General features: G+C 37.4%; 1 protein-coding gene across 2 annotated transcripts in view; it reads left to right on the top strand.

Moving 5' to 3' along the window:
* Positions 1-21,932, top strand: part of LOC134744582 (serine proteinase stubble-like) — a 187,040-nt gene that overhangs the window by 101,320 nt on the left and 63,788 nt on the right. Inside the window, exon 3 of one of the 2 annotated variants that reach the window (XM_063678438.1) lies at positions 15,564-15,647. In XM_063678438.1, the coding sequence (XP_063534508.1) occupies positions 15,564-15,647 (84 nt within the window). Of the gene's footprint in view, positions 1-15,563; positions 15,663-21,932 lie in introns of both variants that reach the window. The other variant, XM_063678437.1, reaches the window with a different exon arrangement.

The raw sequence follows: 21,932 nt of genomic DNA, 5'->3' as shown, positions 1-21,932 counted from the left end.
TTGCGAGGATAGCTATAAGCTCGACAGGGCACGAGCGATAGAGAGGCAAATAGAATACCGAATATCCGGCAAAGTGGCCAAATACCGAATAGTTGCCGAATATTCCTGGCAACTGTAATTGTATTGTAATATATCATATTATATAATGTCGTTTATGGTGACAATTTCTCATTTTGTCATTGCAAAGCCATTCCTGAGCTAAATAAAAGAAGCAATCATTTATTTTTATTACAAGGGGCAAAGATGTTATTTAATACCTCATGGTAACATATTGATATCCAAACATACGAAACGATACAAAATTGAACCACGAGAGAAGCGAATGGTTTAAAATTTAGAATATTGACAGTTGCGGAGGTCTCAAGGCATGAGGGTTAAACAAACTGTGTTACAGTGCAACACGTAATTCTTCACACCAACACGAGGAAACCATTTATTATTCAAATTAATTTATTAAAAGTTCTTTCTAACGGCCAAGGTGAGGGAAATATCTTTCTTCATAAAGGATTTCTTGTCTCGCCCGTCAAGTTTTATATGGATGGTGCGGTCATATCATAGAGTGCCGTCGCCCATTCACACCTGCAACTGGACAATATGAAGTGTAAATTACAAATTATTTTATTCATCATGCTTCACTGTTTGGTACCTAAAGAAAGTAAAATTGGCTTAATATGGATACTTAGAAAGATAAATCTGTAATATTTTGCTAACACCGAACGACTGCCTGCCCACCATTGGATAATTTTATTCTTACGTGTCGCATCGTCATCTCCAGAACCCACGAATCACTTTGCAGAAATCAATAAAAGGCCTGCTAAAAGAGCCTACCTGGCATGGTTTTGAGGGGACGTTTATTACAGACTTCTAAATCCAGCCGCACGTTTCTGACGGCCGAGTACCTATACGTGATGCAGGTGGATCAAGTGCGCACTCCCCCCGTATATATCACGAACTCCATGAGTCCCGTTTCCGTCGGATTGCTGTGTGCGGTGGTCACGCATTTAGGCAAGAGGATGGGGAAGAAAATTTCACATTGTGAACTTACCTTAATGTTAAGAATAATTTTTCCTCTGCATTAATTTTATTTGAGTAATTTGATTGTATTTCGTCAATTATTAAGTCTCATTCAATGTTGAATTGCTTTTCATTTAATCGGCAATATTATCTGAATAAAGGATCACCATTAAATATCAGATTTTTTATTAATATTGCGTAGCTGCCTTCGTCGGACTCTGACTATTGTAGAAAGGCAAACTGGTGTTCTTTTTCATGTAGCATGTAGCATTATCGTCACTCGCTTCTTCACGTAAAAAATACAAAAGTAAATTAGTATTTTATTTGTACGTCTGACATTATATGACTTGACATTGACAAGCCATCAACGAACGCTGTCGCGACTGCACGCCGCAACAGCCGCAGTCGTGCTGCTACAGTAGTGCGGCACCGCGTAACGTCGCAACTGCAGTGCAGCGGCAGTTACAAATGGACAGTCACCTTAAGATATTGAAGTGCGTAATTAACTCGAAGCCTTTATTTTAAGTATCGATGAATCTTGTTACGTAACCAGGAACTGTAAAAAGAGTCGTAAACGTTGTGGTAGAGCTGTGTGTGACTTTCACCTTGTAAATGAAGTAAATATAGCCACGTATTCTTAGTTACTTGTAAAAGTTGATTTACTTTATTTTGAAATCGCATATAGGTAGTTATAATAGACAAAATTGTGGAAGTGCGTATAGATATGAAGAAAAATAGGCATAATTCATAGTATTCATATTAATATACTGTCCCAGCACGCATAAAAGCCATTAGACAACTTATTCAATTAAATAGTATTAATAGTTAGTAATAGGTAAACTAAATTTAAACTAGTTTTCATGCATTTATACGTCGTGGGTATTAAATAGGAATATTAGGAGTCTCACAAACCGCCAAAAAATCGGTACAATCGAAATTATCGAAATCGCTCTCATCTTCAAACGATATACATAATTATATTATGTGGATTCGCCGTCATCGATTTCGACCTCAGCAATCAAGGCTTTTTCCTTTCATGAGCTCTTATGTGGCCGGCCAGGCAAAACTTGCTCTTAAAAACTCTTTCACACCATTAGTTGACCGGCCGTATTGTACGTATACACGTAGAAGGGCTTAAAAGGTCTTTCCTTGCCCAATTCTCGTTTTACATCTAACGTCGATGCAAAAAACATGAAATTTGACTTGTAAATTCAAGTAACATATATCTATGTCTGGTAGGCTAGTTTTCGTTTGCTGAAAATTGTGATACAAATAAATTAAAGCGAGTAGAAGGTTTACATACATACATTGAAAACTTTTCTTTGTAACTTCGATTGTATAATTGCGGCAACTAGGTTTGTGTGACTCTTAACCCGCCCTACTGTCACACGTGTGTCAGTGGTTAGATAAGAGTTACGTACTACTGTGAAACTAGGGCGCTCCAGGGGTTAAAAATATCTAAGCAATAAAATATGGGCAATAGCTCTCCATAACTCTAATACCTCGGCCACATATTCGACGAGTGGTATGGGAAGTAGTGAGGATGTAGGACAGTATGGCGGCCGATGACGAGTAGCGCGGCCACACAACGTCTCTGCCTACTTCCCTCGCTACTTCCCATGCCACTCGTCGAGTAGGCCGGGTATAAGGACAGCCGCTAGTGCGGAGCGGGCGCACGCGCGCGGTTGCCGTTGTAGGTAAGATCCGCCGCACGCGTCCGCGTCTGTTAACGTTGTTTATTCTGTTTTTACCTGCTCCGTGCAACCGCGCCGCGGTCACCCTTAAAATTCCGAATAGCCCCACGCGTTTAGCCAAGTGAAGTGAATTTAAATGCACATTTCTCACACAAGGTCCGTTTGACCCACTGTCCACGGTTTCTCGTCTACAATTTTAATATTTGATAATCTAAACCTGGAAGATTGGATCACGTAGAAACGTGTTGGTGTAAAAGTCGACTACCTCTCGTAGACTTCGCATTTTAAAGCATTTTGCGCAGACTCTCTACCACTGCAGTAAGGCCCGCTTGCACATCAATGGCATTGACCGTTGGCATCATCGTCCGGACAGCTATATAATTATGCGCGTGTGATAGAAATAGGAATACCTATTATTGTACAAAATTCATCGTGCTCAAGCATCCTTACTTTACACACTGGAATTGTTTTATATTTAAAAAGTACTGAGCTGCATTCACTGCTCGAATATTTTTTTGTATTTTTTCGTAAATTTGACATAATTAAATGTAACCTGGAAAATATAATCACCGAGTGTTCGGGATTCGATAGCTTTGAGAGGAAAAAAACCAAAAAGCTCAATTATTGTGACGAATTTTAAAGATAATTGCATAACAAATATAGTATAAGTACATAGAAGTGTATATAAAAATACTGACTATAAAAAAATGCTAAACTTTGACATTTTATTGCCAGGAGGCTCTTTTCTGCTATAATTTTTGCGCGCGCACAGGGCACAGACGTAAAAATAACTGAATTTTATATAATCCCGCTTCCGTACTAAATTAGTAGAGCCAGACCAAGCCAACTCTGCAGCGATTTTCCCAGCACACACTTAAACGTAAAACTTCTATGTAATTATGACGTTTAAAATAACACTTGCACAGCCTGTACTATCAAAATCGCTGCAGACTTAGCTTGGCGTCCTTTCTAGTTAATGCGTTTGTGGTTTATAATGCTCTATCTAGCGAGTAAGTGATTCGTGGTGTAAAATTATTGTAATAAGCGGTGCATTCCAAACAAAATGGCTGGTTATTGAATGTGAAAGACATGAAACTGGCCATCTTTACCTTGCTCATTATATCGTGTCGCATCGTTAACTTTCGTTTTTTAACATAATAACGATATGTTTGAGTTCAAGTAACGAAATTAGATAGAAGTAGTGTGTTCAATAATGTGAGCTACCTGTGAGTTTCTACAGACCAATATTTAAGTTATAATAATTATCGTAATTAATTAAAATAGTAGGCAAAACAGCGTCAGATAGTAAAGTTAGTTGTCAGATAGTGTAGAACATATTAAAGAGTAGTGTAGTACAGTGTAGCGTCAGAAGTCCCTCTGAGTTCTGTTAATAAAATAAGTTAATTCTAATATAGTCTGAAAAACAAATTTTATTCATAAAAAAGGCCGTTCCTTTAAAAAATGTAAACGCCAACGATATTTAAATAGTACATTATGATACAAGTGTGCTAAGTTGGTCATTACACACGAGGCGATATTGTGCGCGCGAGCTACAAGCGAGCGCGCAATAAGAAAGCCGATGTGTGTAATGACCAATGCACACGCGTTTCATACGACGTTTTTCAACACACTTGCGAGAAAAAAAAGAAACTCATATTAATACAATTTTAATAGTTAAAACAGTTAGTATTGTGTGTTGCATCTGTCATACTGCCGGCCGCCCCTCGCCCCGGCCGCGGGCGGCGCGGCGGGGCGGGCCGGCCGGGCTGCGCACCGCGCACGCCGGTGCCCGCCAGTCTGACCAATTAAAGAGGGCTCCCTTTCCATGCATATTATTAGCAATCAGTTACCTTCTTAACTCAGTCGGATAATATAATGAAAAAGCACAAGTGGAATAAAACACTGAAAGAGCACGCGTGTTTAATGTCTAGGATTATGAGCCAAAAATCGGTGGAATAAAAACGTCGTTTTGAGCAAGTGTGTTGAAAAATTGGTTTCATTTTATTTACTTTGTGAAACCTCTAACGTCTAAAATACTGAGAATAATTGTAAACAAGATAATGCCTATTCTAACGTACACTCATTAGAAGACAATTGTCAAAGCCTCTTAAGCTCGACAAATTAACATAACCCACTTAAAAGGTTCTTACTGTGTCAAGGGCTGCTATTTTCATCGTTGTCCGAGCGTTTTCTTCGGACGAACCAATTTAAGTATCATTTTCGAATTCATATAGTTGCTGTAAATAATCTGATCATATTTGTACAGTCGCCATCAGATATATCGGAGCGCCCGAGGTGCTCACAAATATCTGAACACGCCTCTACTGTCAAGGCGTTAGAGTGCGCAAAGATAGATATAACTCCGTAATAGATGGATACAGTCTAAGGAAAAAACGTGCCTCGAAAAATCACGAAAATTTGATTCTCGTTCAGAGGGCGCTACTAGTTTTGGCCTACAGTCGTATAGATGGCGTTGACGGTTTCGTTTGTTATTTAACAATTTTAACGCATATCAGTGAAAGAACATGGGTCAAAATCATAAAAATAATTTATGCAAATAAAAAAAAACATTTATCTATATTTAAATACATTCTATCGTATTTTTATAAATCCTCATTTTTAGTTTTAAAGTGTGTCGACAGATGGCAGTGAATTTACTGGGGTTACAAAATTTACTATGACAGTACCGCTCTAGTATAAGTTACTCTATGGAGAGCGTGTTCAGATATTTTGAGCACCTCGGGCACTCTGATATATCTGATGGCGACTGTACACTGGTTTTAGAATCAATCCCGAGAGATGACAGTCAATGCGCGAATGCTAGCGCTATTTTACACAGAGATAATTCAAACTTATATTTCGTTATTCCATTCATTTTTGTAAAACTAGGTCTGTTTTTTTATTCCGTAGACTAAAATGACGTTTCATGTGTATGAGATGACATTTCTTAGTACCACATGAAATGTCATTTTAGTCTACTCATTGTTGAACATAAATAAGTTAGCTTCTTACGCAGTGCGTCTTACGTAAGCGAGTGCGTTTCGCGTTCGCAACGAGATCGCCCACGTAGGACACTTCTATAAGTATCAAAGGATTGATTCACCCCGCGTCGCGCCGCTTCGCGTTCGCGTGTTGTTCGCCTACATAGTACGCTGCGTTATTCTTTCGGTGTGTTCGGTACACAGCTGTAGCTTGCCTAGGAGAGACTAAAAACAACTGTACAATTTAAGCGCTTCAATTTTGGAACATTATCGTTATCTAACCTTATCCTTAACCTATCTGGAGTTATAATACTTATAATATCATTGAATGCCAGAGACTAGATAGATAGATGTTAAGCGGACAGTCATTTAAACGACAGCTAAAGCAGTGGCTAATAGATCATTTTTTTTTATGATTTGAACCTGTATTTTTCACTGAACTGTATAATTATAGATGTACTTATTAGGGTTCCGTACCTCAAAAGGAAAAAAACGGAACCCTTATAGGATCACTCGTGCGTCTGTCTGTCTGCCTGTCTGTCCGTCTGTCTGTCTGTCTGTCCGTCTGTCACAGCTTATTTTCTTCGATACTACTGGACCAATTAAGTTGAAATTTGGTACACATATGTAAGTTTGTGACCCAAAGATGGACATCAAACGTAAACAAATTAATTTTAAGATAAATACTATGAAAACGGATTATATCGCGTATATTGAATTTATAATTCATCCCGACGTTTCGAACTCTTTACAGCGTTCGTGGTCAACGGGTGACTGAGGAAAAATTACAAAATGCAAAAATACCCACATACTAAAATAATGAACAATCATAGACTACAAACTTTAAGGCTGGTTGTACATGCAAAATCACATGGTTGGACATTCTGATGTTTTGAAAAGATGTGTCCCGCCGAGTTTGTTGCCGGTCCCATATTGGGATACCCTCCTACAATTTAGGAGGGAATTAAATCTTCTCGGGTCCGTGGTGTAGGGTTGGAGCCGGCATAGTTTTTATCGCGTATATAATATATATCTTTACTTGAAAAATAATTATAGTGTATAACTAGCCTTATGAACCGATTTTGCATGTACAACCAGCCTTAAAGTTTGTAGTCTATGATTGTTCATTATTTTAGTATGTGGGTATTTTTGCATTTTGTAATTTTTCCTCAGTCACCCGTTGACCACGAACGCTGTAAAGAGTTCGAAACGTCGGGATGAATTATAAATTCAATATACGCGATATAATCCGTTTTCATAGTTTTATTTCATGAGTAACTATCGCGGTAACCGAAGACAATTTTAAGATAAATAGTTTAGAAGTTATTCAAGAAAATAGGCAAAAAATGACCATTCCCCCCTTTATCTCCGAAACTACTAGGTCAAAAATTAAAAAAAAAATACGGTGTAATGTACGGAACCCTTGGAACGCAAGTCCAACTCGCACTTGGCCGGTTTTTTATGAATATAAGTGATGATGTATATAATATTGTAATTATGTAAAATATTGTATACCCGAAAAGGGTAGCCGTTGGTACTATGTACTATGTATCATTTTAACATCATGTTTGACACGGTAAAATAAACTTATTCTTATTCTAGTATTATTTGAGTCATCGCGCGAGCTTGCTAAGCGTTAGGAATGACATTCAAGGTCAGCCCTTCAAGATAACGTTTATCAGAAGCCTGGCTTAATTACGGCTTCAAATTCTTGGCTGATGGCTTTTTGATAGGCTTTTTAAACGGGGTTGTGAGTGTTGTGACCTTTGGGTTTCATGATAAAATTTAATGCTCTCGCGATGACAGTGTTTTTATGTGACTTATATTTTGGCTATTGTGACTAAAACAAGCGTGTTATGAAGTTTACTGTGTTTATTGCTACTAAATTCCTACTGAGATCATACGTCAAAAATGTACTTTACTTTTAAGGTACTTATACTGTGGCATAGTGTTTTAAAAGTAAAACGGTGCTGTCTAAAGAGAAATTTCGTAAATGCGGTATCAGGGAAAGGTAGTTCAAATAATGTCTTTGTAGGTTTTCTCTACCTACTAAGATAAATAAAATATATATATATGTATATTGAAACACGACAGCCAAATTCTTGTATCGTCGCTATACTTATTCAACCTCATATCTGCAACAATCATTTGATGGAAATATCGCTTTTCTTTCATTCGAAATACGGGTGTTTTTGTCATCAAATGAGTGTTGCAGATACGAGGTTGAGCAAGTATAGCGGCGATATTTATTAGCCAACTATACTGTCAAAAATACTAGTAGTAAGTTGATATTCCCGCTTTATTTTGTAAATAAATAAAGTACTTTTAAATGGTTCGTTTCTTGAGATCTTCAATGTCGCATAAAACAAAACTTTAGACCAAGACTGACCAATGCTCGCAGAAATGTTTACGCAAATTTAGGGCATATGCCTTAAACATTTAGTACCATAATCGCCTGTAAAATAAAATTTACTTCAGTCACTATGGGTAGACTGGGTCCAACAGTGCCAACAGTTAACAATGTAGGTCAGTTTTGAAACTACCGTCATCCCAGTACGTGTCGATTATCAGTATTTTATTAATTCTCCGTTTTGCATCGTAAATACCGGTTAAGTGGTAGGACGTTATCGTATTGCCTCAATAGCCTCACGACCGTACAGTCGGCTACAATAAGTAGATTTTAGTTTTTACCCTTACAATGACTTATAGAAATATTTTAATATTTTTTTGGAAGTTCAATCAAAATTTAAGCTTTACCAATAACTATAATATTTTTCAAACAGTACGTATGATGACAGCTTATCTCAATACATATTTTTAGTTTTAAGTTTATAAATTGTATGAAGATGGCAGCTATCACCGTACCCAGTCTGTTTGTAAAATACCATAATCATTTAATTGCTCATGAATCATTATTAGTTAGGTACTTGTATATTTCTAAATTACTAAAAATACGCTACATTTCATACAAGCAATTTATTTTATATAAAGTTTCCCGAGTTTTTACGTTTAAAACGTGAAATGCACTAACATATTTTTAAATTAGTAAGTACATTGACCGAGCAAAGCTGGGTGCTAAACTATTATTTATATAAAGTACAGAATAAAATAATCGCGTTTGCCGACTGTACTCTTCGAAACAGGGCCAGCAAAATTTTCATGAGAATAAATCCCGCTTAACGCCTTTTGCGGCCGTTACGATTTACAATTTAACAGTTGAACATCGGGTGACGTTAACGTGACGTTTGTTAGCACAGCCTCGAGCGTAGGGGAGACCAGGGACAATAGTAACGGCGGGTCGAATGTAACAAATGGTCTGGGGTTCAACAATAGACAAACAATGCTTTGTACCATTATATTAACCTCAAGCCGCTCAAAAATCAAAACCTACTAAGACAAATAACTTTGATTTGTCTGAAAAAAGTTCAAAATACTAAGATTTTTTAATTTATAGAGAGCCTTTTAGGGCCATGAATATGATAACGCGGCCATAATCGCTAGACACTGCGTATTTAAACTCATGACAGTCATGACTACCGTAAAAAATATGGTTCTTGGTCAAGTCTCTCGTATCAGCCAGAAGCCGGACCCAACCCGGACTGGGTTGCATGATTTGCAAGTCCAAATTGTCAGAAAACGATGGTTTAAATAATCGTTGAATATTCATATTTACACGTCTGTCAAATCTAGCAAACCGTTGATAATCGACTAATCGCTTGTCCCTGTCATTTTGACATTTCCGTTAGTTAGTACTTAAGACAAAATTTAGCAGAAGTTTGTAAGATTATTATTTATTTATTAATAAATAAGGGGGTTAGTCTTTAACGAATAAAAATTAATGCAGACAACATTTACAAAGATCACACTGCCAGACATTTTAAATCTGAAGTACCTAATTTTAAGAAGTAGATATAACACAGCAGCAGGTTTTCTCTTACTACCGTATCATAGGACGGCTATAAATCGAACCCCTGTACTCGACTCCTGTCCAAGTGGAACGAAACTTCTCTAAAAGCACGATCTGACTGACAACGTGTACCCCCATAAACACGTATAACGTTTACGATGCCATATTTTATCGGGGATCGTAAAAGAACTTGAGGAAAACTGGGAAAATATGGGTTAAATCTGGTCTTTACAGAGCGCAGAGCTAGGGTTCATTTAGGTACGTATAATTTACAATGGTATGCGTTTCATTTGTCATTTTATTGGGCGCACCTGACAAATATTAGGAAACTTAGGAAAGTTTTTTTTACAATAGGTTTTTTAAGAAAGGAAGATGATGAATATTGAAATTGAAGAGATGATTTCACACAAGGTTTCGAACGTCATTCATTTTATCAAGGAAATTCACACCCTGAAGTATACTTTCGGATGGCGACGGCAGCAGCGTTACTGTTGCAACACTTGCAACAGTAATGCTGCAGCGTTAACGCGGTTGTCACTGTCAATTTCCTTGATGAATTGCGTTGGTATCGTTGCTGTACCGATTACAGTGTTCAATACGCCACTCATTTTACCAAAGTGAGTGACAGGGACATCACCCTCTTCAACGCCAGTCAGTCGTCATCCGAATGATATAATACCATAATTCCAGTAATTAGAAATGTATAAATTTCTGTTATTGTGAATGTGGTTTAATGGACAAATATCTTAGCCGGTTTATAACAATGTCGAGTGAATAAAGGCTCCTTACAAATTCTCTGAAAACTTATACAAATTTGTGAGATTTTTACAGAGAAAAAACTGTAAAACATTTTACTTACTTTCGAGTAACGTAAAACTCTCGTATTAAAGTAATATTATTCAACAATTCAACAAAGTACAATATTTTCTTTGTCAGCATGGTGATGAGTACTTCCGTGAACGATATGACGTCAATCCAACAAAAGATTATTCAACACAAAGAAAAAGTCTTAGAAAAAGCTTTTAGACAGATAGTTAATTTCAGCAAGGTTGCTCATACTTGTTACGAATTTCGGAATTAAATGTGAATAATAGTGACAGAACAGTTCAAAAGCAATACCACGATTTGTAAATACTTATATCAAAACATGCATCTGAGGCTTAAAAATCTCATTTTCATATGATATTTATTTGACATTAACGAAAGAAAAACATTGTTTATATTAACTTAGCGGTTTCACTCACGTATTTTAGTCACTCGCGCGACATGTTCAAATTCGTTTATTGTTTATATTGTTTTGTATTGTTGTCTACTTGTCTTGTAGACAACAATACAAAACAATAAACAAACAAAAATTCTACATTGATAGTGCACGCGTGCACCACATTAAATACTAATGTGATATCAATATAAAATTTAAAAAAAATTGATTTCTCTGTTCTCCGACCTCCGTGCGGAAAGCGTCAACTTTCGGCACGCTGCGCTAAACGAAGTTGTTTTCCGGCTCCGTTGAACAGAAAAATAGTATATAAGTAGTAAATAAGAACGCCTCAGCTCACATGGAATGGTCGGCCGAGGCGAAGCGAGACAATTTTTTACTTTATTCCCCTAGGTATGTAATAAAGTATTCTTAAGAGGGAAGTATACTTACTACGTATACTTACTAAGTATACTTACTATGTACGTACATACAAAAAGAGAGAATGTTTTTCCACATCTAAATATTTTCCATTCTTCATGATTTTTTAGTACGTTATTGGCAAAATGTAAAACTTGGTTTATAGGTTTTCTTCTTCTTCTTCTTCTTTCCCCTAGACCGGTAGTCCCATTTACTTGGGGTCGGCCCTCCTCGTCCGCATCCTCCACTGAGCACGATTGCGTGCGGCGTTTTTATCAATTTGAGCTTCTTTAAGGTCTCTTTCGACCGTCGTCAGCCAAGTGGCGGGTGGTCTTCCATGGCCGCGTGGCTGGGGTATAGGTAGGTTCAAGGCCAGTTTTACCGGATGGTCTTCTTCGCGTCTTTGGATGTGGCCGTACCATCTAAGGCGTTTTTCTTTGGCTTTGTCGATTATTGGTGCGACTCTAAAACTTCCCCTAATGTACTCATTCCGGATCTTGTCCAAGAGTGTGACGCCAGCTGACCATCGTAGCATACGCATTTCGGTAGTGTGTAACTTGTTAAGGTGGCATTTGTTTGAAGCCCAGCACTCCGATCCATACAAAACCGCGGGTCTTATTGCTGTTTTGTACAGTATTCCTTTGGTCTTGAGCGGCATTTTCTTATCACACATGACTCTTGTAAGCTGTCTCCACTTCATCCAGCCCGTAGTGGTCCGGTGAGTAACATCGCTATCAATTTTACCGTCACTGGACACTATCGAACCTAAATATTTAAATTCTGACACTGGATATTGGCGTGTCTCCTAAAGAGATGTTGATAGTTTTAGGGTCTGTTAAACCGTTAAAGATACAGGACATATGTTCTGTTTTCTTCCTACTTATCTTCAAACCGTTGGTTTCAAGCGCTTTTACCCAGGTGTTTAAGTCTTGTTGTAGGTGGTCGACGTTGTCCGAGATTAAAACCACATCATCTGCATAAAGTAAGTTCCACGGTAGCGGTTTTTGACAGTGTCTCGTCAAGTAATCCATAGTAGTATTGAAGAGTATTGGGCTCAGTGTAGAACCTTGATGAACTCCTACTTCTATTTCAAACCTGTCGCCTTTGCCTGCTGGGCTAACAACTTGGGTGGTGATCGCATCGTACATGTCCTGTATCAGGTAAATGTAGTACTCTCGTACTTTTTGCTGCCTGAGTGATTCCCATATGAGATCTCGGGGACATGATCAAACGCTTTTTCCAAGTCTATGAATATCATATGCATGTTTCACTTGTTTGCTTTTGCTTTTTCTAGCAGAATACGTACAGTTTGAATTGCATCTGATGTGCCTCTTCCGGGCACGAAGCCACATTGGTTTGACGTAAGACTTATGAGGTGTTGCAGTCTGTTATTAATTACCCGCTCCCAGATTTTTAAGGTGTGTGGCATCAATTTTATAGCTCTATAGTTACTAAAGTCTCTTACGTCTCCTTTGCCCTTGTAGAACGGTATCAGGTGACTGTTTCGCCACGCGATGGGCATTGATTGTCCTTGAATGAGCTTATTTAATAATTAATGTAGCCAAGCCTGACCCTGAATATCCAGATGCTTCCAGACCTCAGTTGGTATTTCGTCTGGCCCTGGTGACCTGTTGTTCTTCATTTGTCTTATGGCTTTCCTTATTTCTTCTAGTGTTATATCAGGGATTGGACCTAGCACTGGTTCAGGTTGTGTGTAATTTCTATTTCTGGGGTGTGATATATTTAATAAATCTTTATAGTACTCGGTCCATCTACTGTTTATGTCTCTATCTTGTGTTAAAAGTTTTGAATTTTGGTCATTTATATATTTAACTGTTCTTATATCTTTAGTGTTATTATGCCGAGTTTTAGCAATTTTGTGTATGTCTAATTCAGATTTTGCCGATTCTAAATCTTTATAAAATTCTTGGTTCGATTGTGCCATCGCGATCGCTACTAGTCTCTTGGTCAACTTGGTTTATAGGTTTTCCTTTTTTTTAAATTTGCAATACAATTTTTTTTAACCTAAACCTATAAATCTAGAATATATTATGCTGAAGCAATCGACATCAAAATCAGTGATTTGTTAAGATTTAGTTAGTGGAAACTGTTTTCTCCCGAAATGGAAATTTCATAGAAAAAGTACCATTATTTCGTTAGCATCGCAAAGCTTTTCTTCCCTCTTAAACTGTTTACTTTAAATCAGCACGCCGACCGTCCAACGTACATCGCAAATGTAAAAATGACGGCGCCAAGCCGTCTGCCCCCCGACGTCCGGCCATCGTTCAAATCTGGGACAACTTGCTGTGTTGCTTTATTCGTGTGAAACTGCTTTATGACTCTCATCTACTATGTGTCACGACTGTCACGTGACGTCTCACATGTTTTTATTGAGCACGATATTTTATAAATATTTATGAAGAATACTGCAGGGAATACCCTCAATTTTGAAATAAACCTGTGTCTAGCGCGTGGTTAAGGATTTAATCCTATAGGTTGGAATTTAAAAATTATCAATAGCTATTAATTATGTAATATCGTCATTTCGTCAACCTGCGGCGTTAGCACGGTCGCATTTTTATCGCTTGTCACAATGCCTGTCACGTTCTAACAAGTATGTAAGTGCGAAAGTGACAGGCGATAAAAATGGAACCGTGCTACGCCCGCTGGTCAGGCAGTAGTAGCCAGTTTGCCTATGGGATTTGGCAATTTGATAAAATGTGTAAATTATAAATTTCGTCCGTTAAGTGTTTGATAGCTAACCCCGAAGAATATTTTACGCTTCTAAACAAACCTCAATAATATTTTCTCAGTCTGATATATGTCAGTTATATAGCGTTAATTATAGTTAGTTCTTACTATTAAGGTTATATAGGTAAGCGCAACATTAAAAAAAACTAAGCAAACAGAATTGATTTGTTTATTATTCAATTATCGGTTTCTCAACTGTAGCCCATTTAACATAATATTTATTTCCCTAGAAATAATTTAAATCATATCAGCTTCAAAGCAGCGTTTCCACAATATCGTAACTAAATCATTACCGAGTCAGAAAGGCTGTGCATGCCCATAACGCGGACAGCTGATAGCCGCAGAGATTTAGTGCTCCCGCGCAAGCTGAACTGGGCCGGTGGTCCTCACTTATCTGACTGGACTACAATACGGTTATTCACATTCACAGTACTGTTAGTCATTTACAAATAAATTGTTGCGGCGGAAAGGACGTCCGAGTTTTTTTTTCTATTTAAGGATGTTCTTTTACTTTTACAAGTTTAGTTAGACAGATCGATTGCCTATTTGACTATGTGCAGACCTATCTGACTGGACTACAATCCGGTTATTCACAGTACTCTTAGTCATTTGCAAATAAAATATTGCGAAGATCAGAAAGAGTGTGAAAGAAACGTACAAGTTTTTCTACAGGAAGATTTTCTTTTACTTTTACAATTTAACCTATGTGCATCCCGACCCTCACTCATCTGACTGAAATATAAAAGAATAATTCAGAAATGTGGTGACAGATTTTTTTAAAGTTAAGTTTTTAGTCGGAGAGATTTAGTTTTCCCGCGCAGACTGAGCTGAGACGATGGTACTACTTATCTGATTGGACTATTATGCGGTTATTCACAGTAACTTGTAGTATATTTTCATGAAAAGCGTATTCGCCTCTATCATAACCTCTGGGTATCTTAATATACAGCCATGAGATAAATACATATTATGTGTAATACACAGTTACGTTTATGAAGAACGTTGATATTTTACTACCAAGGTGTACCTAGTGTAAATTTCTGACATTTGGGACATTATACATGTCCAAATTTGAATGCATTATTAATCATACAGACTAAACATCTCTCTAATATTTAATGTAGTAGTTTTATTTTAAAGATCATGATAATATATTTTTCATCACACCAGCTGGTAAAGGCTCTCTTGATTGTTCAAAAGCTGATGAGAAAGTTGCATTTTATTCACATGTGAGGCAAAGTAATCAAATGCAAATTTTGAGTTGTTTTCTTATGTTTGCTGGTAGAATTGACTTTTAAATGATAAATATTTAATAACATTAATTTTGAATCGATTTGCTTTGATTTTGTTTGATTTTGAAAATTTTTGGAATATTTTACTTGCTCGCGTATCAATATTAGCACGCAAGGTTAAACAACAACTTTGTCCTCTTGTAAAACGAATAACTATTATAAAAAAGTTGCTACATAATTATGTATTTGTCATGTCCTATTTGATGTTACAATAAATGTTGTATTGGCTTGTGAAGCCTCAGCCTATCTGCAGAATACATTTTTGTATTTTTTATTTACATGTTCTGTATATTATGCTTGTTACAGGTGTGCTTGTGATGACATGGTGGTGGGCGCTCGCGCTGTTGGCGCTGGCGCCGCCCGCCCGCCCCGCGCCCCGGGCGGGCAACGGTGAGCAATTTTACAGTAAGCATCTTGGGCACTGCCTGCTGAGCATTGCTAGCACTAACCGGTTGAGCATTGAGCACTATAACTACTATTCACCGGTTGAGCATTGAGCAGTATAACTACTATTCACAGGGATTGAGCACTATAAGTACTACATACTACACGTAATCGTGTATTGAATAGGGCATGAAAAGACAAACAGGCACATTTTAAGGCATTACGTTTTTCACCATGATCATTGTTTTTATTTTATTTTTCAAGAAATTAGGGTAAAATTAACTGTGTCATTTGATTGGGCAACGGTGAGCACTTTTACAGGAAGAACCTGCATTACCTGCTGAGCATGCTAGCACTATGGGATACTAGCTGGATTGAGCACTGTACTGAGCATGAAATGCGAGGGCTAAGGTTATCGCCGCGCCTCAGAAATTTAGTTCAATACATCTGATTTATTCCAAAGTGAAGCCAAAAAAACAATTATCTCCATCTCATTCATTATTACGAGTGAAATGTAAGGATACAATGCTATGTCTGTATACTGTAACTAAATAACATGTTTGTTACGGCTTCACTTGGTTCTTTATTTGTTTAGTCCCGAGTGAAGAATTCGATATTGCGTATTGTATGTGACAGAGGATTCTAAGACCAATCAGAGATGAATAATAAGAGATGTGTGCAAACGTGACCAAATGATATTTCCGTTGAACTGGTATTACAGTATTGCATTGGTCTTAGAATTTATTTTGTTTCTGAATATGCTTCAAGGACTCATACATGCTAAAATAAGTTACGTGCCCGAGATCCATATTCGGGAGGAAATTTATATAAGGGCAGAGGGACAAGGCTCAAAGTTATGAGGGTGTAGGTTCGAAGTACAAAGGTGCCGAAGTGTAATAAAATCATTTGTGCATATTACATGAGCTTTAGCTTTTGATGGATCGTGTTGAATATTTATTGCGATATTTTGAGTGCGTTGGAAGGGGTGTTTTTTGTATTTTTTAACGGTGATTTTCATACGTTGGCAGGTTCACGAAATTGTTGACTACATTTACCTTCTAATATTTTATGGCAGCGGTAATGCCAGATTATTGGCACTTGGATGTCTAAATAATAAATTCCTGCACGTTACATAGGTACCTATATTTTATACCCTTGACTTTTCAAAAATTTTGTTATATTTTAGGAATAATTTAATGAAAATTTATACTATAAAAGAAAAGATTTGCCAACAGAACTACTTAAATTTGTATTTAAATGATAAAATGCATAACTAAAAATTGTTGTGTGAAATATTTGTCCATTAAAAATAAACATGCTTCGGTGACCTAAACCAAAATATTCGAAAATTACCTACAGTTTTTGTTTTTAATTTGGTGAATTGAAATCAATTATCATTCATAATATTTTCAAAAACCGAGAAGAAAACACTACATTTCTAATCAACTGGCCTAACTCCTTGCATTTATGTGTATGATAAAATAAAGTGCATAACTTGCTGTGACTAACCAAAATAATGATTATGAATGATGATGAATTATTTTGAAATTCGGTGAATTGAAATTAATCATTATTCATGAAACCTTCATAAACAAAAGAAAAACATTACCTTTCTATTGAACTGGCCTAATTCGTAGTTGTTTTAGGAGAGAGTGAGTCCAACGATAGTGAAACCATAGCCACCTGTGCATACGGCCCTAAAGGTTTCGAGGCCGACGCCCTCACTTTTGTTACCATTAGTTATGAATTATTAAATACGCTAATTTACATGTTAAGGCTACGTACGTCAAAAACTTATCTTTGTTTAAATATTTTTTTTATTAGGTATTACTTACGACATATATATTTTTTTCATATCACATAAGTTGCAAACTAGTATACCTACGGCCGCATAGCCTTATCTTTATCTCAATTGTTTTTTTCCTTTATTGTTTACTAGCTCCATGATCTGATTACCGTTTTTTTTTATTGCTAATAAACAAATAACACTTAAAACTATTACAAAATTTCGCACCACCGCGAAACAGTTTGTTGGCGAATGCAATACACTGGTGGCCTAGAGGTAAGGGCGTGCGACTTGCAATCCGGAGGTCGCGGGTTCAAACCGCGGCTCGTACCAATCAGTGTTTTTCGAAACTTATGTACGAAATATCATTTGATATTTACTACCAGTAGCTTTTCGGTGTAGGAAAACATCGTAAGGAAACCGGACTAATCCCAATAAGGCCTAGTTTCCCCTCTGGGTTGGAAGGTCAGATGCAGTCGCTTTCGTAAAAACTGTAAACAATATCTGGGATTAGTTGCCAAGCGGACCCCAGGCTCCCATGAGCCGTGGCAAAATGCCGGGACAACGCGAGAAAGATGATGATGATAATGTTAAAATACATAATAATAACAGAAAGAAAAAGAAATCACGAGCCATACCTACCTAAATTCTAATAACAAAACTTCCGTGAGATTAGCAATTTTAATAACAAAACTTAAAAAAAGCTCCTGAGGACGCTCCTCGGTACGGAGTGAAACATGTCGAGCGTTTTCGACTTAAAACACGTGAGTGACCCGTTATTAATATATTTAATATACCTAAATTCTATTTACCATTATTCAGAGCAAAATCAGTATATCATCTATATAATCAGTATATAATCTATATAATCAGTATATCATCTATATAATCAGTATATAATCTATATAATCAGTATATCATCTATATAATCTACATATCACATGAACTCTTAAGTTTGTAGATAAGTCGCTCTGAGTACCTCAAATTGTCTCTTGGTGGTGGAAGAACCTGGCCTTAAACGCAGTTTTCTCGCGGCAGGATGGAAGTAATGTTTCATGGGTGAGGGTAATTTGTAATGGTTTCTTTAGAAAACTTGCCGAGACTGGAGTGACCTCGGATCTTATTCCTGATAAATTATGATTCTAGCACCGGCTTTATTTACGTGTGACAAATTTTAGCATTACAATGTTGTATAATATAAAGGAGCAGTTACACTGGGGTCGCCTTTGCGCTCGGCGAATCAAATTATGCCAGGCAAATGACATAATTTGATGCGGTGAACTACTCAGAATTGGCACAGTGCGAATTGTACCATAGGATAACATTTTGGACTCCGGTTTTGAGCCTTAACCATTTAGTGAATCCTTGATTTGAAAAAGGAAAAGAAAGCGAGAGTATTTTTACCAGATGCATATTCATATTTAATTTGGCATAAACTCATAATCGAGATCAAGATTGGTTACCTACCTATAAGTGTTTCGGCGTAAGTTGTTAAAGGGTTCTAACATGGTTAATTTTTAACCAGGTTTGCAAGTTGCCAATGACGTTAGTATACCTATGCATGACATTTTGATTATGAGTCAAAAGGTTCGTTAATCCTTTAAAGTCAGTTTAAAGTACCGAAACATGTTTCAAGACACATTATCATCATACACTAATCTCGCTAGTGTGTCAAAATAAATGTTATTACTAAAACAATTGACACATATTCGCCTGACGGACCGGAAAACAAATGATTTGGCGTTGCGCATTAAATAGAGAGCTCGGCAAAATGGCTGCCGGTCTTAATCTAAACACCATCTACTAGTCACGCGTTACATTACACCTGTCGCTGGGGTTAATAAGGCTATGTACACAACGTCGTATTCCTGCAAACATCATATTTCCATAGAAATTTGACATAAATGATGATATTTGACACATCGTTCTTACGCAGCGTCTTACGTAAGCGACCAACTCGCGAACGTGAAGCGGCGCGGCGGGCCTACGATGTTCGCGTTCGCGATAGGACATTTCTATAGGTATTAAACGATTGATTCACCCCGCGCCGTATCGCTTCGCTTCGCGTGTTGTTCACCTACGCAGTACGCTGCATCAGCTTGGTCCGACTCCAGGTTCACACTGTGGGCCCAGACAAATGACAATCGTTTAACAGATTTTTTAAAGCGTCACCTGTTCGGGTGTGGGATTTGGCAGGAACCAAATTCCAACGGAACCGCCGAAATACCACGCTTCGGCTAGAAGTTCGCGCTTGCGATGGTTGCCAAAATAAAGAACTTTATATTAGAATTCCTCATCCAGAAGCGTTGGGTATAGAAGGAAATGCTCAAGATAAGAGCACGCGAACGTATCTGCCTTCGTGCCGTTCAAAGCCATCGCACGTCTATACGTTCCTTTATAGTCTTTATACTTATGTCTTATGCGCCTTATGTGGGGTATTCCGATATGTCTTTTGTTAGTTTTAATGCAAATTTAGTTTGTAAAAGAGAAAAATGATATTAGGATCGTACTATTTACATTAATGGGTAACTTTTAAGTGTAGAGTCTTACGATTGAAAGAATCACGATATTTCGGTACACATAGGGATTAAAAAAGATAGTACCTATACCTTATTTTGTTAGTAGCACAAAATGTATTAATTGTAAATAAGTTTTTCATTTATTGAAGATCTATGATAAGCTTTTGCGACCACTAAAATTCTAAAAAAATCAGCCTCCATGACCATGACCTTAGAAAATTTATGAAGAACCTAATTAAATTTTCCTCTCACGGATACATTATTTCATTAATCACGGCCTAATGTCCGTCGCATAAACGTTAATTTTCGCTAATGCCCTTTTAGGGCATTCGTCACTTTCTGATCTGGCGATAAAGCTGTAGGCGGCATTAGATCCGACTGTTTGAGCAACTGTGCCGTGATTTAAACCGCTGTGACAAGGGCAAGTCATAGATTGCCCCCGACTAGATCGCGTATAAGAAGTCCGTCCTATGTATCATAAACAGTGGTTATTACCTACTACTTAACGTATACATGTTAAGTAGGTGGTAATGAGCAGTTAACGTATACACGAGACATTTTAAGTAATAAGCACTTTAGAAGTGCGTGTTTGGGAAAACCAAACCAAAAGTTTAAGAATACTTGCCGTGTTAATAAAAATCACTTTCATTATATCAATTTTGTTTAACGCGCGTATTTTTAGTCACACACGACATGCTTCGGATCAGCCACCACGATAGCCGCTCGCGTAGTTTATGACACAATAGTTTAAATTCATTTCATTTGACCATTTCATTCGTCAACTGTCAAAAAAGTAATGTGATTCACCACAAAAACAATTTACACAACTCTGAATGAATCCGATCTTAACTGACACATACGATCTACGATTTCCATAGCTTTCGTAGAGTAACAAGGACAAGTACACCTTCATCGTCGTTACTGTATACGCCTATTTCACCTACTTGACAATGATTTTTCCTGTAAATTTCTGAATCAGTAAGTAATTACAGCACGCGGCATCAATTTTTCCTTGTTGCTCAACCATGTAAGGTGGAATAGGTTAAAACTGACAGGGTAGTGAAGCGAAACAGGAACCAGAGTGCAAGAGGCATGATCTTTATCAGGACATATCGTGCTCGTTTCATATGCTCCATCTAAAGTGGCAGTGATAGCATCTTGAACTGCGGAACCCTAAAAAGTGGAAGTTCAAGCATCGCGCCGATCTTCCGATAGCCCTTTGCGTCCGAGATTTCTCCAGCAATCCAGTCCGAGAATCTTTATGTACATTCATGTACATAGATCGAAAGGGCTCGAGTAATATTTTAACTGACCTTTGGTAGACTTTATGGCATTACAATAAGGTTGACGATTAGTAAAAGTCAACTGTGATATATCTAATAGGACATATAGCCTTCTTTGTACGGTACTTATACGAGAAAGTAAAAGTTTATGGTTTTCTTGACTTCTGTCTATGGGATTGACGGTGGGCTGGTTTTTATTGGTGAAATTTCTGATGAGATTAATGGTGGTCATCATCTGTTTAATATCTCCCCGTGGATCTGGACAACAAAAGCGGTTAGATTTGACTTCAATTTTGTATCTCAGGGTCTTTCGACACATGACATGGTCATCTCAGAATTTTCTTCCCCACCTCCCTTTGGTGATTAGTCATCTAGTATTTTTGAGAGCCAAACTCTAAGTCAGAGTCTGCGAGATGAAAGTGTAGATGCCTACTGAACAGTTCCTGGCACAAATCCTGAAATCACGAAATCATTTTGAATGCCCCATAGAAATCATCGACCTGTCATGACAGGTCGATGATTGCCCATGGGCCATGAACAATTTTTTTTATGATTTTGTGGTCGGTCCCAAAGTAAAAAGGGTAGATGAAGTATACGGGCAATTATACTATAAACGTACACGAATTAGTACCCGTACCATGTGTCACTGACAGTGTCAAAACTGACATATACGCTAACGTCTTCGTAATTTACTTTCTGTACA

This window comes from Cydia strobilella, chromosome 10 (assembly GCF_947568885.1).
Source record: "Cydia strobilella chromosome 10, ilCydStro3.1, whole genome shotgun sequence".
NCBI classification, from domain to species: domain Eukaryota; kingdom Metazoa; phylum Arthropoda; class Insecta; order Lepidoptera; family Tortricidae; genus Cydia; species Cydia strobilella.
This window is presented reverse-complemented; position numbering and strand designations above follow the sequence as displayed.